The 24,700-nt window shown below is 42.4% G+C and overlaps 1 protein-coding gene across 1 annotated transcript in view; it reads left to right on the top strand.

Moving 5' to 3' along the window:
* Positions 1 to 12,888, top strand: part of sorcs2 (sortilin-related VPS10 domain containing receptor 2) — a 194,707-nt gene extending 181,819 nt beyond the window's left edge. Inside the window, exons 15-27 of the mRNA XM_062994515.1 lie at positions 602 to 722; positions 2,117 to 2,250; positions 3,931 to 4,056; positions 5,736 to 5,907; positions 5,985 to 6,171; positions 6,805 to 6,938; positions 7,035 to 7,158; positions 8,616 to 8,728; positions 9,228 to 9,350; positions 10,070 to 10,169; positions 10,678 to 10,780; positions 11,465 to 11,622; positions 12,693 to 12,888. Coding sequence (XP_062850585.1) covers positions 602 to 722; positions 2,117 to 2,250; positions 3,931 to 4,056; positions 5,736 to 5,907; positions 5,985 to 6,171; positions 6,805 to 6,938; positions 7,035 to 7,158; positions 8,616 to 8,728; positions 9,228 to 9,350; positions 10,070 to 10,169; positions 10,678 to 10,780; positions 11,465 to 11,622; positions 12,693 to 12,757 — 1,660 coding nt within the window. The 3' untranslated portion in view covers positions 12,758 to 12,888. The remainder of the gene's footprint in view (positions 1 to 601; positions 723 to 2,116; positions 2,251 to 3,930; positions 4,057 to 5,735; positions 5,908 to 5,984; positions 6,172 to 6,804; positions 6,939 to 7,034; positions 7,159 to 8,615; positions 8,729 to 9,227; positions 9,351 to 10,069; positions 10,170 to 10,677; positions 10,781 to 11,464; positions 11,623 to 12,692) is intronic.
* The last annotated feature ends 11,812 nt before the right edge of the window (positions 12,889 to 24,700 follow it).

The raw sequence follows: 24,700 nt of genomic DNA, 5'->3' as shown, positions 1-24,700 counted from the left end.
GTACAAAAAAGATGAACATCAGACCCTAAAAGGAGAACATCATATTCCAAAAGGGAGAACGTCAGACCCCAAAAAGGAGAACATCAGATTCCAAAAGGGAAAACATCAGACCCCAAAAAGGAGAACATCAGATTCCAAAAGGGAAAACGTCAGACCCTAAAAAGGAGGACATTAGACCTTAAAAAGTAGGACATCAGACCCCAAAAAGGTGGACATCAGACCCCAAAAAGGGGGACATCAGACCTAAAAGAGGACATCAGACCCCAAAAACGAAGGCTATCAGACCCAAAAAGAACATCAGACCCTAAAAAGGAGAACATCAGATTCCAAAAGGGAAAATGTCAGACCCCAAAAAGGAGAACATCAGATTCCAAAAGGGAAAACGTCAGACCCTAAAAGGGAGGACATTAGACCCCAAAAAGGAGACCATCAGCCGGACGCTTCACAATAAAGTGGTTGGACGTCCTAACAGAAAGTGGCGGCTTTCATTTAATTTCTTTTGACGTGTTCATAAGCCAATGATGTGCATGATTGTTAGCTTTTTGGTGATCTTGTTTGTCTGTGTGTGTGTGTGTGTGTGTGTGTGTGTGTGTGTGTGTAGTGTATTCGGTCACATTAGCTATCGTTCAGACTGGGAGCTGGTGAAGGTGGATTTCCGTCAGTCTTTCCCCCATCAGTGTGATGAAAAGGACTACGACTCCTGGAGGCTCACCGACCTGCAGGTACTCATCACCTGTCTGTCTGTATACCTGAATATCTGTGTACACTATATGGACAAAAGTATTGGGACTCCTGACCATTAGCTGGATGAGTCAGTTGAACATCAGTGCCTGAACTGAGGTGCAGCTTAAGACAGCATCCTCCTCTTCGACACTGCCGTCAGAGAGTCCGGCTCCACACCCACCCTTAATTTGTTGAGTCTCTTGGCGTCTGCCACCCTCAGCCTGCTTCCCCAGCATGCAAAAGCATAAAGGATAGCACTCGCTACCACAGACTCATAGAAGATCTTGAGCATAGTCCGGCAGATGTTGAAGGACCTCAGGCGCCTCAAAAAATAGAGACGACTTTGACCCTTCCTGTAGAGGGCATCAGTGTTCTTAGCCCTGCCCAGTTTATTGTCAGTGTACACTCCCAGATATTTGTAATCCTCCACAATGTCCACACTGACCCCCCTGATGGACACAGGGGTCACCGGTGCCTTGTCCCCCCTCAGGTCCACCAACAGTTCCTTTGTCTTTGTCACACTGAGCTGCAGGTGGTTCAGCTTGCACCTGCAGCTCAATGTGACAAAGACAAAAAGAGTGACAGATTTAAAACCTCAGGGATGAATTGGAACTCTCACTGTGAACCAGGGCTTCTTGTTGCACACCAGTACCAGACCTCACAAATGTGTTTTTTGACTAAACGGTCACAAATTGAGGTCTACAAGGACATGAGTTGATGAGTTTGGTGTGGAGCAGACCTCAACCCCTTGAAACACCAGTGGGATGAATTGGAACTCTCACTGTGAGCCAGGGCTTCTTATTCAACATCAGTACCTGACCTCACAAATGTTTTGTTTGCTAAACTGTCACAAATCGAGGTCTACAAGGACATGAGTTGATGAGTTTGATGTGGAGCAGACCTCAATCTCCTTAAAACCTCTGGGATAAATTGGAACTCTCACTGTGATCCAGGGCTTCTTGTTACATCAGTTCTTGACCTCACAAATGCCTTTTTTGACCAAACAGTCACAAATTGAGGTCTACAAGGACACAAGTGGATGAGTTTGGTGTGGAGCAGACCTCAACCCCTTTGAACACCTCTGGGATGAATTGGAACTCTCACTGTGAGACAGGGCTTCTTGTTGCACATCAGTTCCTGACCTCACAAACAGTCACTAATTATTACAGACATGAAGCTGAACCGTGTTAATTTGAACGCATATGGTTTTGGATTGGGATGTCCGACAAGCTAATGATCAGGTGTCCACAAACTTTTGACCTGTCCTCCACTGTCTGTATGACCCCACCTGTCCCCATAGCCAATTAAGTAATCCGCCAATTACTTTAATAATAACGGATCTTCGGTTGTGGCTCGGTGGCGGGCTGCGATCTAAAGTGTTTGTGTTTCGCAGGGAGAGCAGTGCATTATGGGACAGGAGCGAAGCTACAGGAGACGGAGGGCGGCGTCGCTGTGTGTTAAGGGGAAGAGCTACGTGTCGGCGCTCACGGCTAAACCCTGCCAGTGCACGGAGAAAGACTTCAGCTGGTACCGAGCTCACGTTCTACACACGTGTACTGTCCTGCTTCATTTACATACTGGAAGATGATTGGCTCTTATATTTTATGATGTCATAACACTTGTCTCTGTCATGTTCAATGCTAAGGGTTTGAATCTCGGCTCTGCTACCGGTCGGCTGCACGCCCTCTTGCGATCACAATTGTCTTCCAGTCTGCTGGGTGGGAAGGACCGGATTAAGGGGGCGGGGTTATTCCCTTGGTTGCTCAGGGCGCCTGTATAGAAAGTGAAGGAGTGCTGTGATTGGGCGTGGCTCTCTGTACGCCAATCTCGGGGATTGGTAGGCCTGCGCACACGTCGGAGGGAGCATGTGCCAGTTCAAGGACGCCGTCGGGGTCCCCAGAAGCCGATTGGCTATGCTAAATTGGGAGAAAAAGATCAGGATTGCGGCAGATCCGGTTCCCGCGGGAATCTAGCGTGGTGGCTGCTTAAGGAGTTCGGCAGTGAGCCACGTTGGAAGTCTCGTCCTTCTGCATTGCCGTTTTTGGCCAGCAAAGGGGGCGCAGAGGCGCAGATGATTGATGTAATTGGTGTTTATTAGCTCCAGGTGGGAGGCTTTTTATATATCACGGTTTCCACTGTTGCAGAACAGCTGGTACTGCAGCTGGTACCGAGCTCACGTTCTACACATGTATACTGTTTTGCATACTGGAAGATGATTGGCTCTCATATTTTATGATGTCATAACACTAATTCAATGGAATAGTTTGCCTTCACTTTTATTAACCGCTTCATCAAGGTCAGGGTCGTAGTGGGTCCGGTTCCCCCAGGAATATAGCGTGGTGGCTGCTTAAGGAGTTCGGCAGTGAGCCACGTTGGGAGTGGCGTCCTTCTGCATTGCCGTTTTTGGCCAGCAGATGGAGCACGAAGGCGCAGATGATTGATGTCATTAGCGTTTATTCGCTCCAGTGGGGGTCGTTCTATATATCACGGTTTCTCTTCCTGCTTTTCTCGGGTACTGTGATGCCAGGGCTGCTCAGTTCCTGTGTTGCAGAACAGAACCGCCCCGGTTGAGCGGGTTGCCCCAGAAGCGGTGTGGTGTCCCGTGTTTTCGGAGCCGACCCCGCCCGTAAATCCACGTTATGTGTGAGCTGTGCCAGTTAGATGGGTTGGGGTGCCACTGGAGTATTCCCGTTTCCGGCTTGTTCTGAGGGTTCCTTAGCGTTAGTGTTCTGCCAAGAAGACAGATTCTTTATATGACGTGCACTACATGGCCAAAAGTATTTGGACACCTGACCATTTGCTTGTTGGACGTTCCATTTAAAAACTGTATTAAAATAGAGCGACCTCTGGGTGACCTTCTCAGCTAGAACATCAGCCGCTCCTCTGAGAAGCTTCTCACAAGACTTTGGAGGCTGTCTGTGTGTGGGAATTTGTGCCCTTTTGTACTGTAATTGAATTTGTATGTATAACAGAAGAGGTTTTCCACTTAATTTTGGAATGGCTGTGGGAATTTGTGCCGAGTCAGTAGAACAAAAGAGCATCTGTATGGGTGAAAGTCTCAACCGATGTTCCAGTTCATTCCATTCATACTGTCTCCTCCCCTCTTTATGTCTGTAGTCAATCACTGCCTGCACTAATCACCACTGCCAGTGACAGTCAGTGATGGATTAAATAACCCTGTGTGTGTGTGTGTGTGTGTGTGTGTAGTGATTACGGATTCGAGCGCAGTCAGAAAGCCGAGGGGGGCGACCGCTGCCTCCACGACTTCTGGTTCGATCCTGAAGCTCCGCCCGAAAACTGCCACTCAGGACACGCCTACCAGAGCAGCACAGGGTAACACACACACACACACACACCTCACATTCACACAACTCTTACACACACACAACACTCACATACACAAACACACACCATTAACACAACTCTTACACACACACACACACACACCACTCACAAACACCATTCACTCAATTCTTACACACATACACACACACCACTCACATACACAAACACTCTCACACACGGCACATACACACACAAACCTTTCACACAACTCTTACACCAGTACACAAACACACACACACACATACCACTCATACACACACACACACATACCACTCATACACACACACACACATACCACTCATACACACATACACAAACACACACACACACACACACACACACACACCACTCTCACACAGATACCACACTTGCTTCCACTAACAAGCATGTACGTGCCCACACATCCATACACACACACATACACACACACACACACCACTCACATTCACACAACTCTTAAACACCATTCAAACATACACACACACATACCACTTACACACACATACACACCACTTTCTCCCAAATTCACTCACATACACACACACACACCACTCAAACATACACAAACACACAACCTTTGCACCACTTACACACACACACACCATTTACATGCACAAACACACACACACACCATTTACATACACAAACACTACTTACTCATACACACACACCACTTTCACACAACTCTTACACACATAAACACACACACACACACACACACATACCACTCATACACACATACACAAACACCCACACACTATTCACACAGTTTTTACACACATAAACTCACACACACAACTCACACACTCACATAGACACACATGCTTTTACATACACCACTTTATACACAAACACACACACACACACACCATTCACACAGCTCTCACACATACAAACACCACTCACGCACACACACACCACTCACATACACACACACTGGCACACGTACACACACACACCACTCACACACTCACAGAAACACACACACACACACACTGGCACACGTACACACTCACACACCATGCAAACATACACATACACCCACACACACATCACTTACTCACACACACGCTATTCACATACACAAACACACACACACACCATCCACACAATTCTTACACACACACATGCATCACTCAAAAACACACACACACTATTCACATACACAAACACACACACACACCATCCACACAATTCTTACACACACACATGCATCACTCAAAAACACACACACACACTATTCACATACACAAACACACACACACACCATCCACACAATTCTTACACACACATGCATCACTCAAAAACACACACACACTATTCACATACACAAACACATACACACATCACTCACACACACACACACACATTACTCACACACACACAGCACTTACAACACACACATGCTTTTACACACACTACTCACACACACCGGCACACGTACTCACACACACACACACATACACACACACACACTCTGGCACCGATCACACACTCATGCTTTTACACACACCACTTCATACTGCAGAGAAGTTTGGTTCAACCTGTACATCTTAGTACGTAGCTAAAAGTATATGGACACCTGGTTGTGTTGTTACCACTCTATCATGATAACAATCAGTTGTTGTGCTGTGTGTGTGTGTGTGTGTGTGTGTGTGTGTTTGCAGCTATCGTAAGCTCATCTCTAACGTGTGTGAAGGCGGGACCGATAAAGAGAAGAGCACCAAGCAGCGCGCCTGTCCGCTGATGCCCCCCGGTGGCCTGCAGCTGGGCATCAAGGGGAAAACTCTCACCGTGGCGCCGGGCGAGGACGTCACCTTCGTGGTCCATCAGGAGCGGGTACGGTTCGTAACGGAGAACGCCCCCGCGCGCTAAACGTCGTTCTGACTCGTGATTTCTTCGTCTCGCTGTTCCAGGGCGACACCGGCAGCACCAGGTACCAGGTGGACCTCAGCGACGGAGTTCGGGCCATTTACCAGAACCTGACGCTGACGGACGAGCCCATCCAGCACCGCTACGAGAAGCCGGGCTTCTACCGGGTCAGCGTGAGGGCCGAGAACCCGGCGGGTCACGATCAGGCTGCGCTTTACCTCCACGTCACGCGTGAGTACATTATACTGTCCCGAAACATCTGCTGTAAACATCCAGTGGTGAGGAAAAGTACTCTACATGGTCAAAAGTATTTGGACGCCTGACCGTGAGCTTTTCGGAGGTCCAGTTTAAAAAACAAACACTATTAAACACTAGAGGTCACTATTCAAACAGAGTGACTCTATGTGACCTTTTAAACTCAGTAATGAATTCAGTAATTAAAATAGAAGCGGCGTCCCAATACTTTTGGAGCAGGAGCTAGGCAAGAGCTTGTGGCTGTCCTCAAAATCTTGAAACATGCCTGTGGAAATTTGTGCCATTTACAAGGTCAGGCTTTGATGTAGGATGAGAAGGCCTGGTTTGCAGTCAGTGTTCCAGTTCATGCCAAACGTTTGTACCAGGGCTCAGAACTCATCCAGCCATGTCTTTAAGGCACAATCATGCTGAAACGAGAAAGGACCTTCCCTAAACTGTTTTTGACCCACCGCAGCCTTGACCAGGATAAAATATTGGTACACTTGAAAAGCAAATGAAAATAAAACTATTTTCTACACCACGTTACAGTGGGTGTGGCTGAAACACCTAAACTCAGTTGTTAGGAGGGACGTCCACATACTTTTGGCCATACTTTCCTCCTCATTTCAGCACCTCTGCAGGAAGTCCACCTGGAGGTGGTGCCCGTTGCCAGAAGGAATCAGGAGGTGAACCTGACAGCCGTGGTGCTTCCTGAAGACGCCAACCTGACCGTCTTCTACTGGTGGATCGGGGAGCAGCTGCAGGTAAGAGCATGGACGCTATATGGTCAAAAGTATTTGGACACCTGTTCCTCTGATGGTGTGTTCCTCTGATGGTTCCTCTGATGCTTCCTCTCACAGCCCATGCTGACCCTGGAGAACAGTATCATCACCAGATTTTCAGAAGAAGGCGAGCTGTCCGTCACGGTTCAGGTGTCCAACGGCCGATCCACGGTGCAGGACAGCAAAACTGTCCGTGTTTATGGTAAGACTGGACTTAAATTATTATTATTATTATTTTATTTATTATTATTATTATTATTATTAGTAGTAGTAGTAGTAGTATTATGTTCATTATTATATGTATTAGTATTATTATAATATTATTATTATATTGATTATTGTTATTATTATTATATTTATATTATTATTATTAGTAGTAGTATTATTATTATATTATTATTATTAGTATTGATATTATATTCATTATTATATTTATTAGTATTATTATTAGTTTCATTGTTATTATTCGTATTATTATTATATTATTATTATATTATTATTATATTGATTATTACATTATTATTATATTATTATTATATTGATTATTATATTGATTATATTATTATTATTATATTGATTATTATATTTATTATTATTATTATATTGATTATTATATTGATTATTATATTATTATTATTATTATATTGATTATTATTATTATATTGATTATTATATTTATTATATTACTATTATTATTATTGTTATTATTAATTATTATTATTATTATATTTATTCTTATTATTATTATATTCATTATTATATTTATTATATTTCTATTATTATTATAATATTTACTAGTATTATTATTATTATTATATTATTATTATATTTATTATATTATTATTATTATTGTATTGATTATTATTAATTATTATTAATTTGTTCATTCTATTAAATGTTTATTTAACTGATAACATTAGAAAAAAAGATTTCTGATAGATTTACTGATAAACTTTATTGTGTTTTACAAATATAACTACATTTAGAATTTGATGCCTGCAACACGCTCCAAGACAGTTTGGACGGGGGCGTGTTTTCCCCCCTGTGTTCCATCAACATTCATATTAATAAGACTTTTTAATGGTTTGGGAACTGAGGACACGAATCGTTGCAGTTTTAAGAGTGGAATTATTCTGATTATTTTCTTCATGATGCACCATACGTTTTTAACAGAAGACAGATCTGGACTGCAGGCAGGCCAGTCAAGCACTTGCACTCTGTAGCACATACAGAATGAGGCCTGGCATCGTGGCCTGGCATCCTGGGGAAAGACGTCGCCTTGTTGGCATCACGTGTTTCTCTAAAATCCTAAAATACGCCTCTGCATCACACATATGCAGATCACCCATGCCATGACAGATGTCGCTTTTGAACTTTTCACTGATAACAGTCTGGATGGTCTTTTTGTCCATGTCAAACATGCTGATCTGGGGACTGCAGACTACAGAACACAACACCATTATCTTTCGGTCCAGTATACAGTCAAAGCAATTGACGGTTAAGGGCCTTGCTCAAGAGCCCAACAGTGGCAAAAGCCCAGTAGTGGGTCTTGAACCAGCGACTTTTTGATTACTAGTCCAATACCTTAACCTCTAGGCTACACGTACATTCAATTTAAATACATTTATTGACTGTTGATCCGTGTTCTTCTCACTTCAGATCATTTCCAGGTGATTCCGCTCAGCTTCAGTCCAAACCTGGATCGCTTCAACCCCAACATTCCAGAGTGGAGGAGGGACGTGGGACGTGTGGTCATCAAGATGCTGGCCAAGGTCAGTTCATACACACACACACACACACACAGTGTGTGTATAATTTGCATTATCAAGAATCTAGCATCAGCTGAAATCTATTATCAAAAGTATGTGGACACCAGAGCACGAGCTGATTGCACATCCAATTTCAAAGCATTTATGTACTGTTGCCCTCCCCACCCTCATCTTTTACTAAAAAGGTGCACCACAGGATTAGATTTTGGAGTGTGTTTGTGGGAATTTACGCTCATTCACTAAAAAAAAAACATTTTTAAAGGGCAGCTACTCATGTTAGACGAAAAGGCCTGGCTCACGGCCGTCATTCCAGTTCATCTCAGATGTGTTCAGTGGGGTTAAGGTCAAGGCTCTGTGCCTGCTACTTACCTGATTTTAGACATTTGGTAGTAAAAATTGTGGTTGTGACACTTGAAAACAGTAATTAGAAGGGGTGTGCACATACTTTTGACCATATAGCATATGTGAATTGTCTGCATTTTCTGTTGACTGGTTTGTGCAGGTGACAGGACTTCCTCAGGATTCCATGATCACCATGGTGAAGCCCGGACTGCCAACCAAAGCCGACCTGTACCTGCTACCTGTGGAGGAAACTCCAACCAAAAGGAGCGTGTATGTAGATAAGGTAACACACTCAAACACCTACACACTAACGCTGCTGGAGCTTCTAATGCTTTTGGACCCGGCAGCCCCAAATAATTCACCCACTTTATCCTCCAAATATCACGACTTTAAGACTTTATTCTTAAAATATTACAATTGTATTCTAAGTAGTACAAAATACGTCTTTATTCTTTTAAATTATTATAATTTTATTCTTAAAATACAACTTAATTTTTTTTTTATATTTTGACTTTTTTCTAAATAAATATTTTGTTCTTTTGAACTATTACAATTTAATTCTAAATAAAAATAGAATTTTATTCCTTTAAAATATTACAATTTAATTCTAAATAAAAATATGAATTTATTCTTTTGAAATATTAAGATTTTATTCTAAATAAAAATATAATTTTATTCTTTTGAAATATTAGTTTTATTCTAAATAAAAATATGATTTTATTCTTTTAAAATATTACAATTCCATTCTAAATAAAAATATGATTTTATTATTTTAAAATATTACAATTCTATTCTAAATAAAAAACATTTCATTCTCTGAAATAGTAGTTTTATTTTAAATAAAAATGTTTTTTTGAAATATTACAATTTTATCCTAAACAATATGACTTTATTCTTTTGAAATATTAAGATTTTATTTGTGTATTTTTATGTGTGTTTGTTTGTGTGTGTGTGTGTGTGTGTGTGTGTGTGTGTGTGTGTGTGTGTGTGTGTGTGTTATAGCATGTCTCCACTATACTCCAGGCTCTGAGAGAGACTAACGTGAGCTTTATTGTACGTGGAGGTTTGAGAGTGGTGGTGACCCTGGCGGATACAGATGCAGGTAATACACACTGATGAGTACACACTACTCATAATTAAGAGGAGTATCCATATCATTTTGGTCCACATAAAGTTGGTTGCCAGGAGCACCATGCATTGTATAGTCTAAAGACTCATGAACTGACCTGGACTCCATAGCTTAAAGACTTGTGACTTGACTTGACTTGACTTGGACTCTATAGCCTAAAGACTTGTGACCTGACTTGGACTCTATAGCCTAAAGACTCATGACCTGACTCGGACTCTATAGCCTAAAGACTTGTGACTTGACTTGACTTGGACTCTATAGCCTAAAGACTTGTGACTTGACCTGACTTGGACTCTATAGTCTAAAGAATTGTGACCTAACTTGGACTCTACAGTCTAAAGACTCATGACCTGACTTGGACTCTCTAGTCTTAAGACTTGTGACTTGACTTAGACTTAGTATTTTGTGACTTGTGAACATTTCTGGTATGTGTGATCGATGTATAATGAATCCGTCTGTGTTTTTAATCCTTTGACAACAGGCTCTCACATTGGTGCTGCAGGTCCAGGATTCTGGGCTTTGACAGGTCTTCTTCTCATTACCTTCATCACTACCGGAGTCTTCCTCCTCTACAAGTTTAAAAGGTGATTAACAAATAAATAAATGAATAAAGCTCGCAAGTTTGAATCAAAGTTCTGGCTACAAAGACGTCACATTTGAAAGAGGGCGGGTTAAAGCAGTTCCTCTTGCTGCTGCTATTGCGGCCTCTGCTGGCTGGTCGAAGGCGACTGCACAGAGATGGTGGAGATCCTGACAAGCATCCGAGAGGGCGTGTTAGGTACGACCCTGCTCGGACAGGGTCTGCAGCAGGAGATGAGATACAAGGGAATTAGATATGACTAGGTTAGGGAAAATAAATAATAAATGTTGGCAAAAAAATGGGCAATGCTCTTTCTTCTTACAGTATGACGGTACCTCTGTTCAGAAACTGAGGTCCATAAAGATGGGGTTTGATTAGTTGACCTTACTGAAAAACTCTAAATGGGCACAGATTCCCTTTCCGAATAAGTGGACACTGTTGGAGCCACACTGTGTTAATGTCTATGGTTTGGACCTGGCCTGCCCTGTGTAAATACGGTCTTGGATCATCAAATACTTCACATTTGGGATAGGAGAAGCAAGAGGTGTATAATTCCCTTAAATATAACTAGTTTTTGGGGTACAGAACAGTGATAAAGGGGAAAGGTCAGAAACTCAGGTCAAGGACTCTTGGAGGAGACCTCTGGACGTCCCAAAACAAGCTAACGTGTTTTCCGACTGCGTTTCAGAAAGCTGCCGGGCCGCAATGTCTACGCCCAGATGCACAATGAGAAGGAGCAGGAAATGACCAGCCCGGTCAATCACAGTGACGACACACAACACATCATTCAAGGGGAGGAGTTCATCGACGATGACCTCGACTCGCAGACGTTAGGAAACGGACGAGGTAAAGGGGTGGTTGAAATTGGCAGATATCCATTTGGGTCAAATGTTTACGGACATTTCAGGCAACCTGAGTGAACACAAAATAGTTTTTTAATGATTGTTTTGTTTATTTAAGGACAAGGACAAAAGTTAATCCAACACTAACTGGCCCTGTGTGAAAAGTAACTACCCACCTGCTTATCAAATCTTACTAATCCCTGGGTTTAATTGAACCAAACACAACCTTAGACCCTTCCATTAATGTAAAGACAAAAGGTTGGCAGCCATTTATAAGTTATGGGCAGTGGTAGCTTAGCGGTTAAGATACTACACTAATAATCAGAAGGTTGCTGGTTCAGGCCCTACCATCGCCAAGTTGCCAGTGTTGGGCCCCTGAGCAAAGCCCTTAACCCTCAATTGCTCAAATTGTACTCAGTCATTATCTGCTAAATGCTGTCAACGTGAAGTGTATCAACCTGTTTTTAAGGCTCCAGTACTCCACTGAACCACAGTAAGGGCTGATTGTCCAAAGGGAGAAAACTTGCAACAGTAGTGAATCATCCCAGAAGGAACCAGCCTGCTGATGTTCCACCCCGAGCACATTCAAGACTCAGAAAAGAACCCAGACAGACTTCTAAGAAACTGCAGGCCATGCTCACCTCACAGAGGGTCAGCGAAGGTCACGATTTAGTCAAAACAGCATTTTCAAGGTCATGAATTTTATTGGAGGAGAAGCTCTGGTGCAGACCATCAGAGCTCCTTCATGCCAGACTTCCAGACTTCTCAAACCATGTCCTTGTGGACCTTCCTTGTGGACCTCCCAATGGCTAGACTGTTCAGCCACGCCCTAGATCCAAGCCCCTCCCCCCACACATACACACAAGACGCAGACTATGATGTCTAGGTACTTGCCCAACCAGTCAGTAGTGGACTTTGCGAGTTTTACCCCTGTGCCACAGAGTACCCGGCCTTCCCCTAAACTTGATGATTAGAGGGGATGTTCACATACTTTTGGCCATGTAGGATAGCTAACTGGCTAAATAATGCTAGCTTGTCTGATCTAAATCTCTTTCTCTTTTTTCACTTGTGAAGGCAACCACTCGGGAGTCGTGCTGAGCATCACGTCGAGAGAACTGCACGGATACCTGAGCAGCTGATGCCCTCCCACACGAAGGGTTCCCTAGCCACGCCCACCAGGACAGACAATGACTTTTAGCCCCGCCCCCGCACTGGTGACCCTCACCATGCCCGGATGGGAGGCAAAGTGGAATTGCAAATGCACCTGATAACCGGCACAGCAGAACCTCTCTCATGTATTCACTCCTTCGTTGTTTTGTCACTTTCTCATGTTTGAACTCTCGCTGTTGTGTTTTTAGTCCTTTTATTCGACAGACTTTTGGAGAACTGGCGCCCTCTCTGTTGGAAATATGTTACTGCAAGCAGGTGGAAAAAATAATGCTGTATTTTCATTTGGTTGCAGGAAGTTTCTGGGTGGGACTTTTTTTGGGTTTTGTCTCTTTATGATGCCATATGACAAGAGTTTATTTATGGTTTTTGTCCGCCCAACAGTTTTTAAAGGCTCAAAATTTGTGTTATCTTTTTATGACCCCACTCCCCATCCATTGGCATATTTTACTTTGTACAGAAGAAAATACTCCACATGATGCTCGCTAAGTTATTTTCTTACATCAATATGAAACCTGATCAACTTGAAAACATACCGTATCAACAATTTCCATTAAACAGGATCACGTTTTTTTTTTTTTTTTTTACTATTTTTCCCCCCAATTTTTCTCCCCTGTTCTAGTCATGTCCAGTTATCCTGATTGCGTCCTCTATACTGGTTCGACCCTTCACCTTGACTGAGGATGCCTCTCAACTGACTTGCGCCCCCTCCTGTACGCAATCAGTACAGACTGCATTTTTCACCCGCACGAGTCGAGTTCATACATTAATGGACGCTGTGTATGGAGGGCCACACCCCCATCAGCATTATTCCTCAGCCCTGTGCAGGCGCCATCAGTCAGCCAGCAGGGGCCGCAGTTGTACCAGTTATGAGGACCTATGATCCGACTCTCTACCCTCTAACCCTGAGGGTTAATAGCTATAGTCAGGTAGTATAGCTATATTATAGATTAATAGTCAATCGTTGTTCATGCTGCTGGCCAGCCCAGTCGGAAAGTCGATGTGATGCATTCAGAACCCCAACTCTGGTGTACTAGCGTACTTTACCGCTGCGCCACCTGAGCGGCTACCAGGATCACATAATTTAACCCATCTAAGCTTCCTCTAATGCAAAAAAATGCAGCCACCACGTTGCACTGACGACTAACAGGCTGGCAGCATTTGGCATAACATTTGTGTACGTGCTGTGCACCAAGATTGATCTGTAGAACATGGAGACAGATCTTCAGTTCAGTCAGACTCGAACTTGAAATTAATAGTGGTGTCTAAATACTTTTGGTCATTTGTGCACATTTTCCATTGCATGTTACCCTACACTACATCACGGTGCGCATCCAAATCCAGAACTGTCCATGCTGTACTTACTGGACTACTGTTTGTTTTCGAATGTCAAGGGTCCTCTTGGAGGTAGGAGGGGTTCAGTAAGGGTGAGGCTGTGGTCATACCTCATCAGAGGTATGTAGGTACAGTGCTGATCACTAACTGTAGTTCCACAACCTGCCAACTAACCGTCTTATTTGTACCTCAGGTTACATCTGCTATGTAAACCTTCTGAAATAGTGTAAACCATAACCAAAAGTATGTAGACACCCATAGTTAGTTTGCTTTGGCTACACAGGTGAATAAAATCATAAAAAAACATAAACGGGGCGCCAATCCGTCGCAGGGCTCTGGCCACCTCCTCCACCTTACTCAGCTACTTACACAATTGGAATGATTTTCCAAGAGCTCCCAGAGATGCTGAGCACTCTGCTGTCCAAACTTTGAAGAACCTAAAGTATAAAACATATTCTAGTGTTACACTGGTCATATTTTCTTTGTTTACTGCCAAATTTGTCACCAACTACATGCTTGCACACACACAATCTCCTATCTGAGCAAAAGTATTTACACCCCCCACCAACTACATGACCAAAAGTACTCAGACATCACCAATTGCATGACCCAAAGTATTCGGACGCACCACCTGCACACTTGCACACACACAATCTCCTGTCTGAGCAAAAGTATTCACACCCCACAATATCACATGTCTCACCAAAGGTATTCAACCCCTACATACTTTACCACATACTTTTTCTTCAGGTAATGCACCATATGGCTTTTTTTACATTTTTGATGTCTTCAGTGTAGAAAATAATACCAGTAAACCATTGAACCCTTGGATACTGGGTGTCCATGCACAAGAGATGCAGACAAAATGAGGCCAAACTCTTCCAAGTCGGTGCTCTGCATGGTTTGGGTCCAACTGTTACCTTAAAAAATCTGATTACATGATCAACATAACAAGATACTTAGAAAGGAGCATCAATGAGGTGGACGTACGACCCGAGTTTCTTTCACGCACTTTTTCGAGAGAGGATTCTGTACCCACAGTTGCACAAAGAACCACAAACGTACCCTGTGTGGACAGTCCAGTCCAGTTCCTGCTTCCTTCCTCTTTTTCCAAACTTCCTCCTTCCTTCCATTGGGAGCAACGGGATGCCCACAGCACCAACACTTTCACAGATGCCCAGGGACTGATCAGTGCACTCTGATCAACTCTCCCGGAGAGTTTCTTACACAATGTAGAGGTCACTTTTTATATGTACATGGTCATCGTGGTGTGTTTTTTAAAATGATTTCTGACGTCTATGGTCCATATTTTTCTGTTCTTTTGTTGGTTTGATTTATTTGAGTTTTATATAAATGACTTTCTCTCAGCTCCGAGTGCTGTTGTGGTTCTTCAAACCTTTATTGTTTGGACTCGGTGTTGAGGTGGTTTAGGTTCATGACTAGGATGAGTATTACTGTTGTTTCAGAGTCAAGTCAAGTTCAATTTGTTTGTATAGCACTTTTTACAATTAAATTACGGGAAGAAACCTTGAGAGGAACCAGACTAAGTAAGGACCTCCATCGTCCTTAGGTTGTTCTTTATAGGTACAACCAAAGAGAAAGAATCTCTATCGATTTCCTTTTTTTACTGTTGGTGAATCATCTCAGCTGGCTGATGATGCTTCCCATGAATCAGCCGTTCCACTGTCCAGAAAGTAATTTACTAGTGGAGAACATTTAAAACAACTGGCAACATGGTCAGGTCAGGCCGTCCTAGCAAGTTCAGCCCAAGAGCAGACCACAAGATGCGTAAAGAAGTCTCCAATAATCCTACAATGTCATCACGGGACCTACAGGTCGCTCTTGCCATAGTTGTTGTCAAGGTACATGCATCTATTATCAGAAAGAGACGCACAAGTTTGATTTTCATGAGAGGTGTGTAAGGAGGGAAACCTTGCTGTAAAAAAAATCATCAGGGCAAAACTAAAGTTTACCAGAGAACATCTAGACAAAGACCAGCACTTTTGGAATAATGTGCTTTGGACAGATGAATCATTTGAGCACAAGAACCTCATACTAACTGTGAAGCATGGAGGTGGAAATGTCATGGTTTGGGTCTGGCAAGCTCTTCATGATAGAATCCATGATGAATTCTTTACTGTATCAGAGGGTGCTTGAGGAAAATGTAAGACCATTTGTCCAAAAACTGAAGCTGAAGGAGGTGGACCATGCAACATGACAACATCCCAGTAATTCCACCAAGGAATGAATCAAAAGAAATAAATATAGAGTTCTGAAATGGCCAAGTCAAAGCCCAGATCTTAATCCTATTGAGATGCTCTGGGGTGATTTGAAACGGACTGTGCATGCAAGAAACCCCTCAATCTTTACACAGCTGAAGAAATTCTGCATGGAGAAGTGGGGAAAACTTCCTCCCAGTCGATGTCAGAGACGGTAGATGGTTATGGGAAATGTTTAACTGAGGTAATTTCAGCCAAAAAGGGAAATACCAGCTATTAGGACATAGGGTGTCCTAACTTTTTCCTCACAATTAATTTCCATTTTTGTTCATTACATTTTACAGCTCGTGTTTAAATGTAATTTTTAACATTTATTTGTTTCGTTATGTAAGCTGCATCTCTCAGTACTGTTCAAATGAAGCTCAACTGTTCATATGTTTAAATATGTTCAAAAAGACGAAGGTTCTCATGGGGTGTCCTAACTTTTTCACATGACTGTATATATATATATATTAGCCTTCACTATGTGCTTTATTAACGACAAAAAACAGCGGGATATTCCACTAGCACACCAGCACTGAGATTCTGAACTCCTTGGTTCAAAACTTGCCATCTAGTGGGCAGAATTGGCAGTGCCTGCAGCAGACACGTTTCTGCTAGGACGGGATGACCGGACTATGTGGGTGGGGTCTTCAAATGCTGTGTAAGGACCCTGATTGGCGGATAGAGAGGCACCTGTGCAGAGTGCATGGGTGGAAAAGGGTTCCACTAAGAGCTGCATGCGGGTCGTCAGAGGTGTGAGCAGCAGTATACCCACCTCAACTGCAATCAGGGATCCACCAGCAGTGGAAGACAAATTGACTAGAAAATGCATCAATAAAATAAAAAATAATAAAAGATTTTCAAACGCCTTTTAATGCAGATGAACACATTTAAGCAATATTATTAACTAAAAACTAACAGAGGAACTTAAAATTTAAAATTTTAAATGTATTTGATTGCAGTTTGTTGTTGTTGAGTCAGTTCACGCAACTTTATTCATTTTTGGATGTTTATTGGTCATATACAGTATATTATATATATATACTGTATACTGGTGCTGGTCATAAAATTTGAATATCATATATTTTGATTTATTTTAGTAATTCCATTCAAAAAGTGAAACTTGTATATTATATTCATTCATTACACACAGACTGATATATTTCAAATGTTTATTTCTTTTAATGTTGATGATTATAACTGACAACTAATGAAAACCCCAAATTCAGTATCTCAGAAAATTAGAATATTACTTAAGACCAAAACAAAAACAGGATTTTTAGAAATGTTGGCCAACTGAAAAGTATGAGCATGTACAGAACTCAATACTTAGTTGGGGCTCCTTTTGCCTGGATTACTGCAGCAATGCGGCGTGGCATGGAGTCCATCAGTCTGTGGCACTGTTTAGGTGTTATGAGAGCCCAGGTTGCTCTGATAGTGGCCTTCAGCTCTTCTGAATTGTTGGGTCTGGCGTATCGCATCTTCCTCTTCACAATACGGTTAAGGTCAGGCGAGTTTGCTGGCCAATTAAGAACAGGGATACCATGGTTCTTAAACCAGGTACTGGTAGCTTTGGCACTGTGTGCAGGTGCCAAGTCCTGTTGGAAAATGAAATCTGCATTTCCATAAAGTTGGTCAGCAGCAGGAAGCATGAAGTGCTCTAAAACTTCCTGGTAGACGGCTGCGTTGACCTTGGACCTCAGAAAACACAGTGGACCAACACCAGCAGATGACATGGCACTCCAAACCATCACTGACTGTGGAAACTTTACACTGGACCTCAAGCAACGTGGATTCTGTGCCTCTCCTCTCTTCCTCCAGACTCTGGGACCTTGATTTCCAAAGGTAATGCAAAATTTACTTTCATCAGAGAACATAACTTTGGACCACTCAGCAGCAGTCCTTTTTGTCTTTAGCTCAGGCAAGACGCTTCTGACGCTGTCTCTTGTTCAAGAGTGGCTTGACACAAGGAATGCGACAGCTGAAACCCATGTCTTGCATACGTCTGTGCGTGGTGGTTCTTGAAGCACTGACTCCAGCTGCAGTCCACTCTTTGTGAATCTCCCCCACATTTTTGAATGGGTTTTGTTTCACAATCCTCTCCAGGGTGCGGTTATCCCTATTGCTTGTACACTTTTTTCTACCACATCTTTTCCTTCCCTTCGCCTCTCTATTAATGTGCTTGGACACAGAGCTCTGTGAACAGCCAGCCTCTTTAGCAATGACCTTTTGTGTCTTGCCCTCCTTGTGCAAGGTGTCAATGGTCGTCTTTTGGACAACTGTCAAGTCAGCAGTCTTGCCCATAATTGTGTAGCCTACAGAACTAGACTGAGAGACCATTTAAAGGCCTTTGCAGGTGTTTTGAGTTAATTAGCTGATTAGAGTGTGGCACCAGGTGTCTTCAATATTGTACCTTGTCACAATATTCTAATTTTCTGAGATACTGAATTTGGGGTTTTCATTAGTTGTCAGTTATAATCATCAACATTAAAAGAAATAAACATTTGAAATATATCAGTCTGTGTGTAATGAATGAATATAATATACAAGTTTCACTTTTTGAATGGAATTACTGAAATGAATAAACTTTTTCATGATATTCTAATTCTATATATATATCTTTTAAACTCTCCTGACCAATTTTCCACTGATAAAAATGTTTACTTCAGGGAAATTAAAATACGATCCGTTATTCAATTTATGTTTGTTTGTTATTTGATTATTAGATTTTAAAACAAAAAACGTCCCTTTTTGAGATAGATAGACAGACAGACAGACAGACAGACAGATAGATAGATAGATAGATAGATACTTTATTGATCCCGAAGGAAATTAAAGCCCCAGTAGCATAATACAACAAATAATTAACAGTACAAAACAAAACAAAAGCAAACAGAAAAACTAGAACTGAGTAGTTCTTGTATTTTACATAAAATTGATAACTGGTAACTGGTAATGACTTGACATAGTAATTGAATAGTAATTAAATTATTAAATAGCAAAGTGACATGTGACAATATTGCACAATGAGGCCAATATAGCCATATATATGTATACACATATATACACATATACATACATATACACATATGCAAATACATACATATACATATATATATATATATATATACAGTGTATCACAAAAGTGAGTACACCCCTCACATTTCTGCAGATATTTAAGTATATCTTTTCATGGGACAACATTGACAAAATGACACTTTGACACAATGAAAAGTAGTCTGTGTGCAGCTTATATAACAGTGTAAATTTATTCTTCCCTCAAAATAACTCAATATACAGCCATTAATGTCTAAACCACCGGCAACAAAAGTGAGTACACCCCTAAGAGACTACACCCCTAAATGTCCAAATTGAGCACTGCTTGTCATTTTCCCTCCAAAATGTCATGTGATTTGTTAGTGTTACTAGGTCTCAGGTGTGCATAGGGAGCAGGTGTGTTCAATTTAGTAGTACAGCTCTCACACTCTCTCATACTGGTCACTGAAAGTTCCAACATGGCACCTCATGGCAAAGAACTCTCTGAGGATCTTAAAAGACGAATTGTTGCGCTACATGAAGATGGCCAAGGCTACAAGAAGATTGCCAACACCCTGAAACTGAGCTGCAGCACAGTGGCCAAGATCATCCAGCGTTTTAAAAGAGCAGGGTCCACTCAGAACAGACCTCGCGTTGGTCGTCCAAAGAAGCTGAGTGCACGTGCTCAGCGTCACATCCAACTGCTGTCTTTGAAAGATAGGCGCAGGAGTGCTGTCAGCATTGCTGCAGAGATTGAAAAGGTGGGGGGTCAGCCTGTCAGTGCTCAGACCATACGCCGCACACTACATCAAATTAGTCTGCATGGCTGTCACCCCAGAAGGAAGCCTCTTCTGAAGTCTCTACACAAGAAAGCCCGCAAACAGTTTGCTGAAGACATGTCAACAAAGGACATGGATTACTGGAACCATGTCCTATGGTCTGATGAGACCAAGATTAATTTGTTTGGTTCAGATGGTCTCGAGCATGTGTGGCGGCAATCAGGTGAGGAGTACAAAGATAAGTGTGTCATGCCTACAGTCAAGCATGGTGGTGGGAATGCCATGGTCTGGGGCTGCATGAGTGCAGCAGGTGTTGGGGAGTTACATTTCATTGAGGGACACATGAACTCCAATATGTACTGTGAAATACTGAAGCAGAGCATGATCCCCTCCCTCCGGAAACTGGGTCGCAGGGCAGTGTTCCAGCATGATAATGACCCCAAACACACCTCTAAGACGACCACTGCTTTATTGAAGAGGCTGAGGGTAAAGGTGATGGACTGGCCAAGCATGTCTCCAGACCTAAACCCAATAGAACATCTTTGGGGCATCCTCAAGCGGAAGGTGGAGGAGCGCAAAGTCTCGAATATCCGCCAGCTCCGTGATGTCGTCATGGAGGAGTGGAAAAGCATTCCAGTGGCAACCTGTGAAGCTCTGGTAAACTCCATGCCCAGGAGAGTTAAGGCAGTTCTGGGAAATAATGGTGGCCACACAAAATATTGACACTTCAGGAACTTTCACTAAGGGGTGTACTCACTTTTGTTGCCGGTGGTTTAGACATTAATGGCTGTATATTGAGTTATTTTGAGGGAAGAATAAATTTACACTGTTATATAAGCTGCACACAGACTACTTTTCATTGTGTCAAAGTGTCATTTTGTCAGTGTTGTCCCATGAAAAGATATACTTAAATATCTGCAGAAATGTGAGGGGTGTACTCACTTTTGTGATACACTGTATATATATACAGTGTATCACAAAAGTGAGTACACCCCTCACATTTCTGCAAATATTTTATTATATCTTTTCATGGGACAACACTATAGAAATAAAACTTGGATATAACTTAGAGTAGTCAGTGTACAACTTGTATAGCAGTGTAGATTTACTGTTTTCTGAAAATAACTCAACACACAGCCATTAATGTCTAAATAGCTGGCAACATAAGTGAGTACACCCCACAGTGAACATGTCCAAATTGTGCCCAAAGTGTCAATATTTTGTGTGACCACCATTATTATCCAGCACTGCCTTAACCCTCCTGGGCATGGAATTCACCAGAGCTGCACAGGTTGCTACTGGAATCCTCTTCCACTCCTCCATGATGACATCACGGAGCTGGTGGATGTTAGACACCTTGAACTCCTCCACCTTCCACTTGAGGATGCGCCACAGGTGCTCAATTGGGTTTAGTCCATCACCTTTACCTTCAGCTTCCTCAGCAAGGCAGTTGTCATCTTGGAGGTTGTGTTTGGGGTCATTATCCTGTTGGAAAACTGCCATGAGGACCAGTTTTCGAAGGGAGGGGATCATGCTCTGTTTCAGAATGTCACAGTACATGTTTGAATTCATGTTTCCCTCAATGAACTGCAGCTCCCCAGTGCCAGCAACACTCATGCAGCCCAAGACCATGATGCTACCACCACCATGCTTGACTGTAGGCAAGATACAGTTGTCTTGGTACTTCTCACCAGGGCGCCGCCACACATGCTGGACACCATCTGAACCAAACAAGTTTATCTTGGTCTCGTCAGACCACAGGGCATTCCAGTAATCCATGTTCTTGGACTGCTTGTTTTCAGCAAACTGTTTGCGGGCTTTCTTGTGCGTCAGCTTCCTTCTGGGATGACGACCATGCAGACCGAGTTGATGCAGTGTGCGGCGTATGGTCTGAGCACTGACAGGCTGACCTCCCACGTCTTCAACCTCTGCAGCGATGCTGGCAGCACTCATGTGTCTATTTTTTAAAGCCAACCTCTGGATATGACGCCGAACACGTGGACTCAACTTCTTTGGTCGACCCTGGCGAAGCCTGTTCCGAGTGGAACCTGTCCTGGAAAACCGCTGTGTGACCTTGGCCACCATGCTGTAGCTCAGTTTCAGGGTGTTAGAAATCTTCTTATAGCCCAGGCCATCTTTGTGGAGAGCAACAATTCTATTTCTCACATCCTCAGAGAGTTCTTTGCCATGAGGTGCCATGTTGAATATCCAGTGGCCAGTATGAGAGAATTGTACCCAAAACACCAAATTTAACAGCCCTGCTCCCCATTTACACCTGGGACCTTGACACATGACACCAGGGAGGGACAACGACACATTTGGGAACAATTTGGACATGTTCACTGTGGGGTGTACTCACTTATGTTGCCAGCTATTTAGACATTAATGGCTGTGTGTTGAGTTATTTTCAGAAGACAGTAAATGTACACTGCTATACAAGCTGTACACTGACTACTCTAAGTTATATCCAAGTTTCATGTCTATAGTGTTGTCCCATGAAAAGATATAATGAAATATTTGCAGAAATGTGAGGGGTGTACTCACTTTTGTGATACACTGTATATATATATATATATATACTGTATATATATGTATATATACATTTGCACATACCTGTGCATACAAGTACGTACACACATGGCTACATTAGGACCCTCAGTTTTTAGCTACAGCCAGCCGTCCCTGCCTGGTGGAGTTGTACCTAGAGCCTAATGCAGCCTAACTACCGAGGGGCAGGGGGGCAGGTGCACTGGGGCCCATGCCCTCCACGACATGAACTCAAACCCCACCGCACTCATTGGCTGCACTCGCCAGATCGTTCTTATTATAATACAATATTGTAGCGGTGTTAGGTGAGTGAGATTCAGCTTAGCCAATCAGAATGCAGCACCCAACTCATACATGCGCGTTCTGACGTTCTGCAGTTAGTTTTGTATATGACCCTTTAGTAGCAAGTGGCTAATGCTAGCGGTAAAGTGCTGCGATAACGAAATTATTGTTGTGTTTTTACTTTTGTTAAGTAAAATATTAAAATAACTAAAAGATGATATCAGAATACATGTAATCACAATATACAGTGAATGCACAGCAAGGGATTTTGAGACTGTATATACTGTATATATATATGAAATTTGTTGAGGGGGCCCAAATTATCTTTTGCACCGGGGCCCATGAGCTCCTAGTTATGCCACTGGCCTAATGGCTCTGGGTACGGTTTTACCTGCTGGGTTTGATCGTTTTTCAGTGTTGTTGTTTTAAAATAAACCTCTAAAAGTGCCCAAAAAAATCACAAAGACTAAAGACGACGAACATTGCTAAGGTTTGAAGCACTGGTAAAACGTGGTAAAATTCTGCCATCTGCTGGTTAAAATCTGTAAATGCGCTTTAAATAAAAACATGGAACATGGAACGTCACTTAGCAGAAACGAAACTAAAGTAGAACCGAGTTTCCTGATCAGAACTGATTTTCTTTCAGCAGCTCAAAATCTCCAGTCTGAAGCTTCTACAGTCTTCAATCAGCTACAATCACTGCAGGTAAATAATAAAGGGGGTAAAAGGGGCAGCAGGGGAGGTAAAGTGGAACAGTGCTGTAGGGTAAAATGTTCATGTGGTGAAACAACAACGTTTCATGGATTTAGTTGAATGTAAAATCTTTAAGAAACGTTTTGTTCTTTAGCTGAAATGTTTGATGGTTAATTGAATCTTTGTGCTGCAACTTGGTAATAAATAGTGTAACCGAGCGTCTAAGTGATGCACTTGATTAATAAATGAACAAATACACGGCACATTACAAATCCTCGAGAGCATAAAACTTTATTCACCTTCTCTGTTACGGTACAGAACAGACGCCAGCTCGCGTCAGCACGTTAGCCGAGCACGCTATCCCATGCACTATGGGAGCCCCAAAGGGTCAAAACACACTCACCCTGCGCAGAAACATCTATCAAACCACCGTCAAAACACAAACACAGAAAAGTCTGTTACAATAGTGTAGTGTGAGATATTTCTCAGCAAAAAACAAACTTACTGCAAACGGCTCGTGTGTGTGTGGGTGGGTGGGTGGGTGAGGAGCAACGTATTAAAGTTAATGAATAAAACTGCACGAACTGATTCTGCAGTAAACAAAGAACAAACTACAATCAAATATGTTTAAAAAGTTTCTCTCTTCGTTTTTTTTAACGCTACTTTGGAAATGTGAGGTTCATCTGAGGTGAAATGCTAAGGGAGCGTCTAAAAAGAGCATGAAGCCGAGGTGTAGTAATTACCCAGAGGCATGTACCATTCAATACAACTGTATTAAGTCCTACAGTATGGGTACAGTAAAAATAACAACAGTGTAAAAATTCTAAAAATGATGAATGTACATTTACAATATAATAAACGATGTAATAGTTACCTAGTGACCTAGTGACCTAGTGACCTAGTGACCTAGTGACATGTGGGCGGTACGGTGGCTGAGTGGGTAGCACTGTCGCCTCACAGCAAGAAGGACCTGGGTTCGATC

Source organism: Trichomycterus rosablanca, chromosome 4, assembly GCF_030014385.1.
Source record: "Trichomycterus rosablanca isolate fTriRos1 chromosome 4, fTriRos1.hap1, whole genome shotgun sequence".
NCBI lineage: Eukaryota > Metazoa > Chordata > Actinopteri > Siluriformes > Trichomycteridae > Trichomycterus > Trichomycterus rosablanca.
The sequence above is the reverse complement of the archived record's forward strand: the minus strand, read 5'-3'. Positions and strand labels throughout refer to the sequence as shown.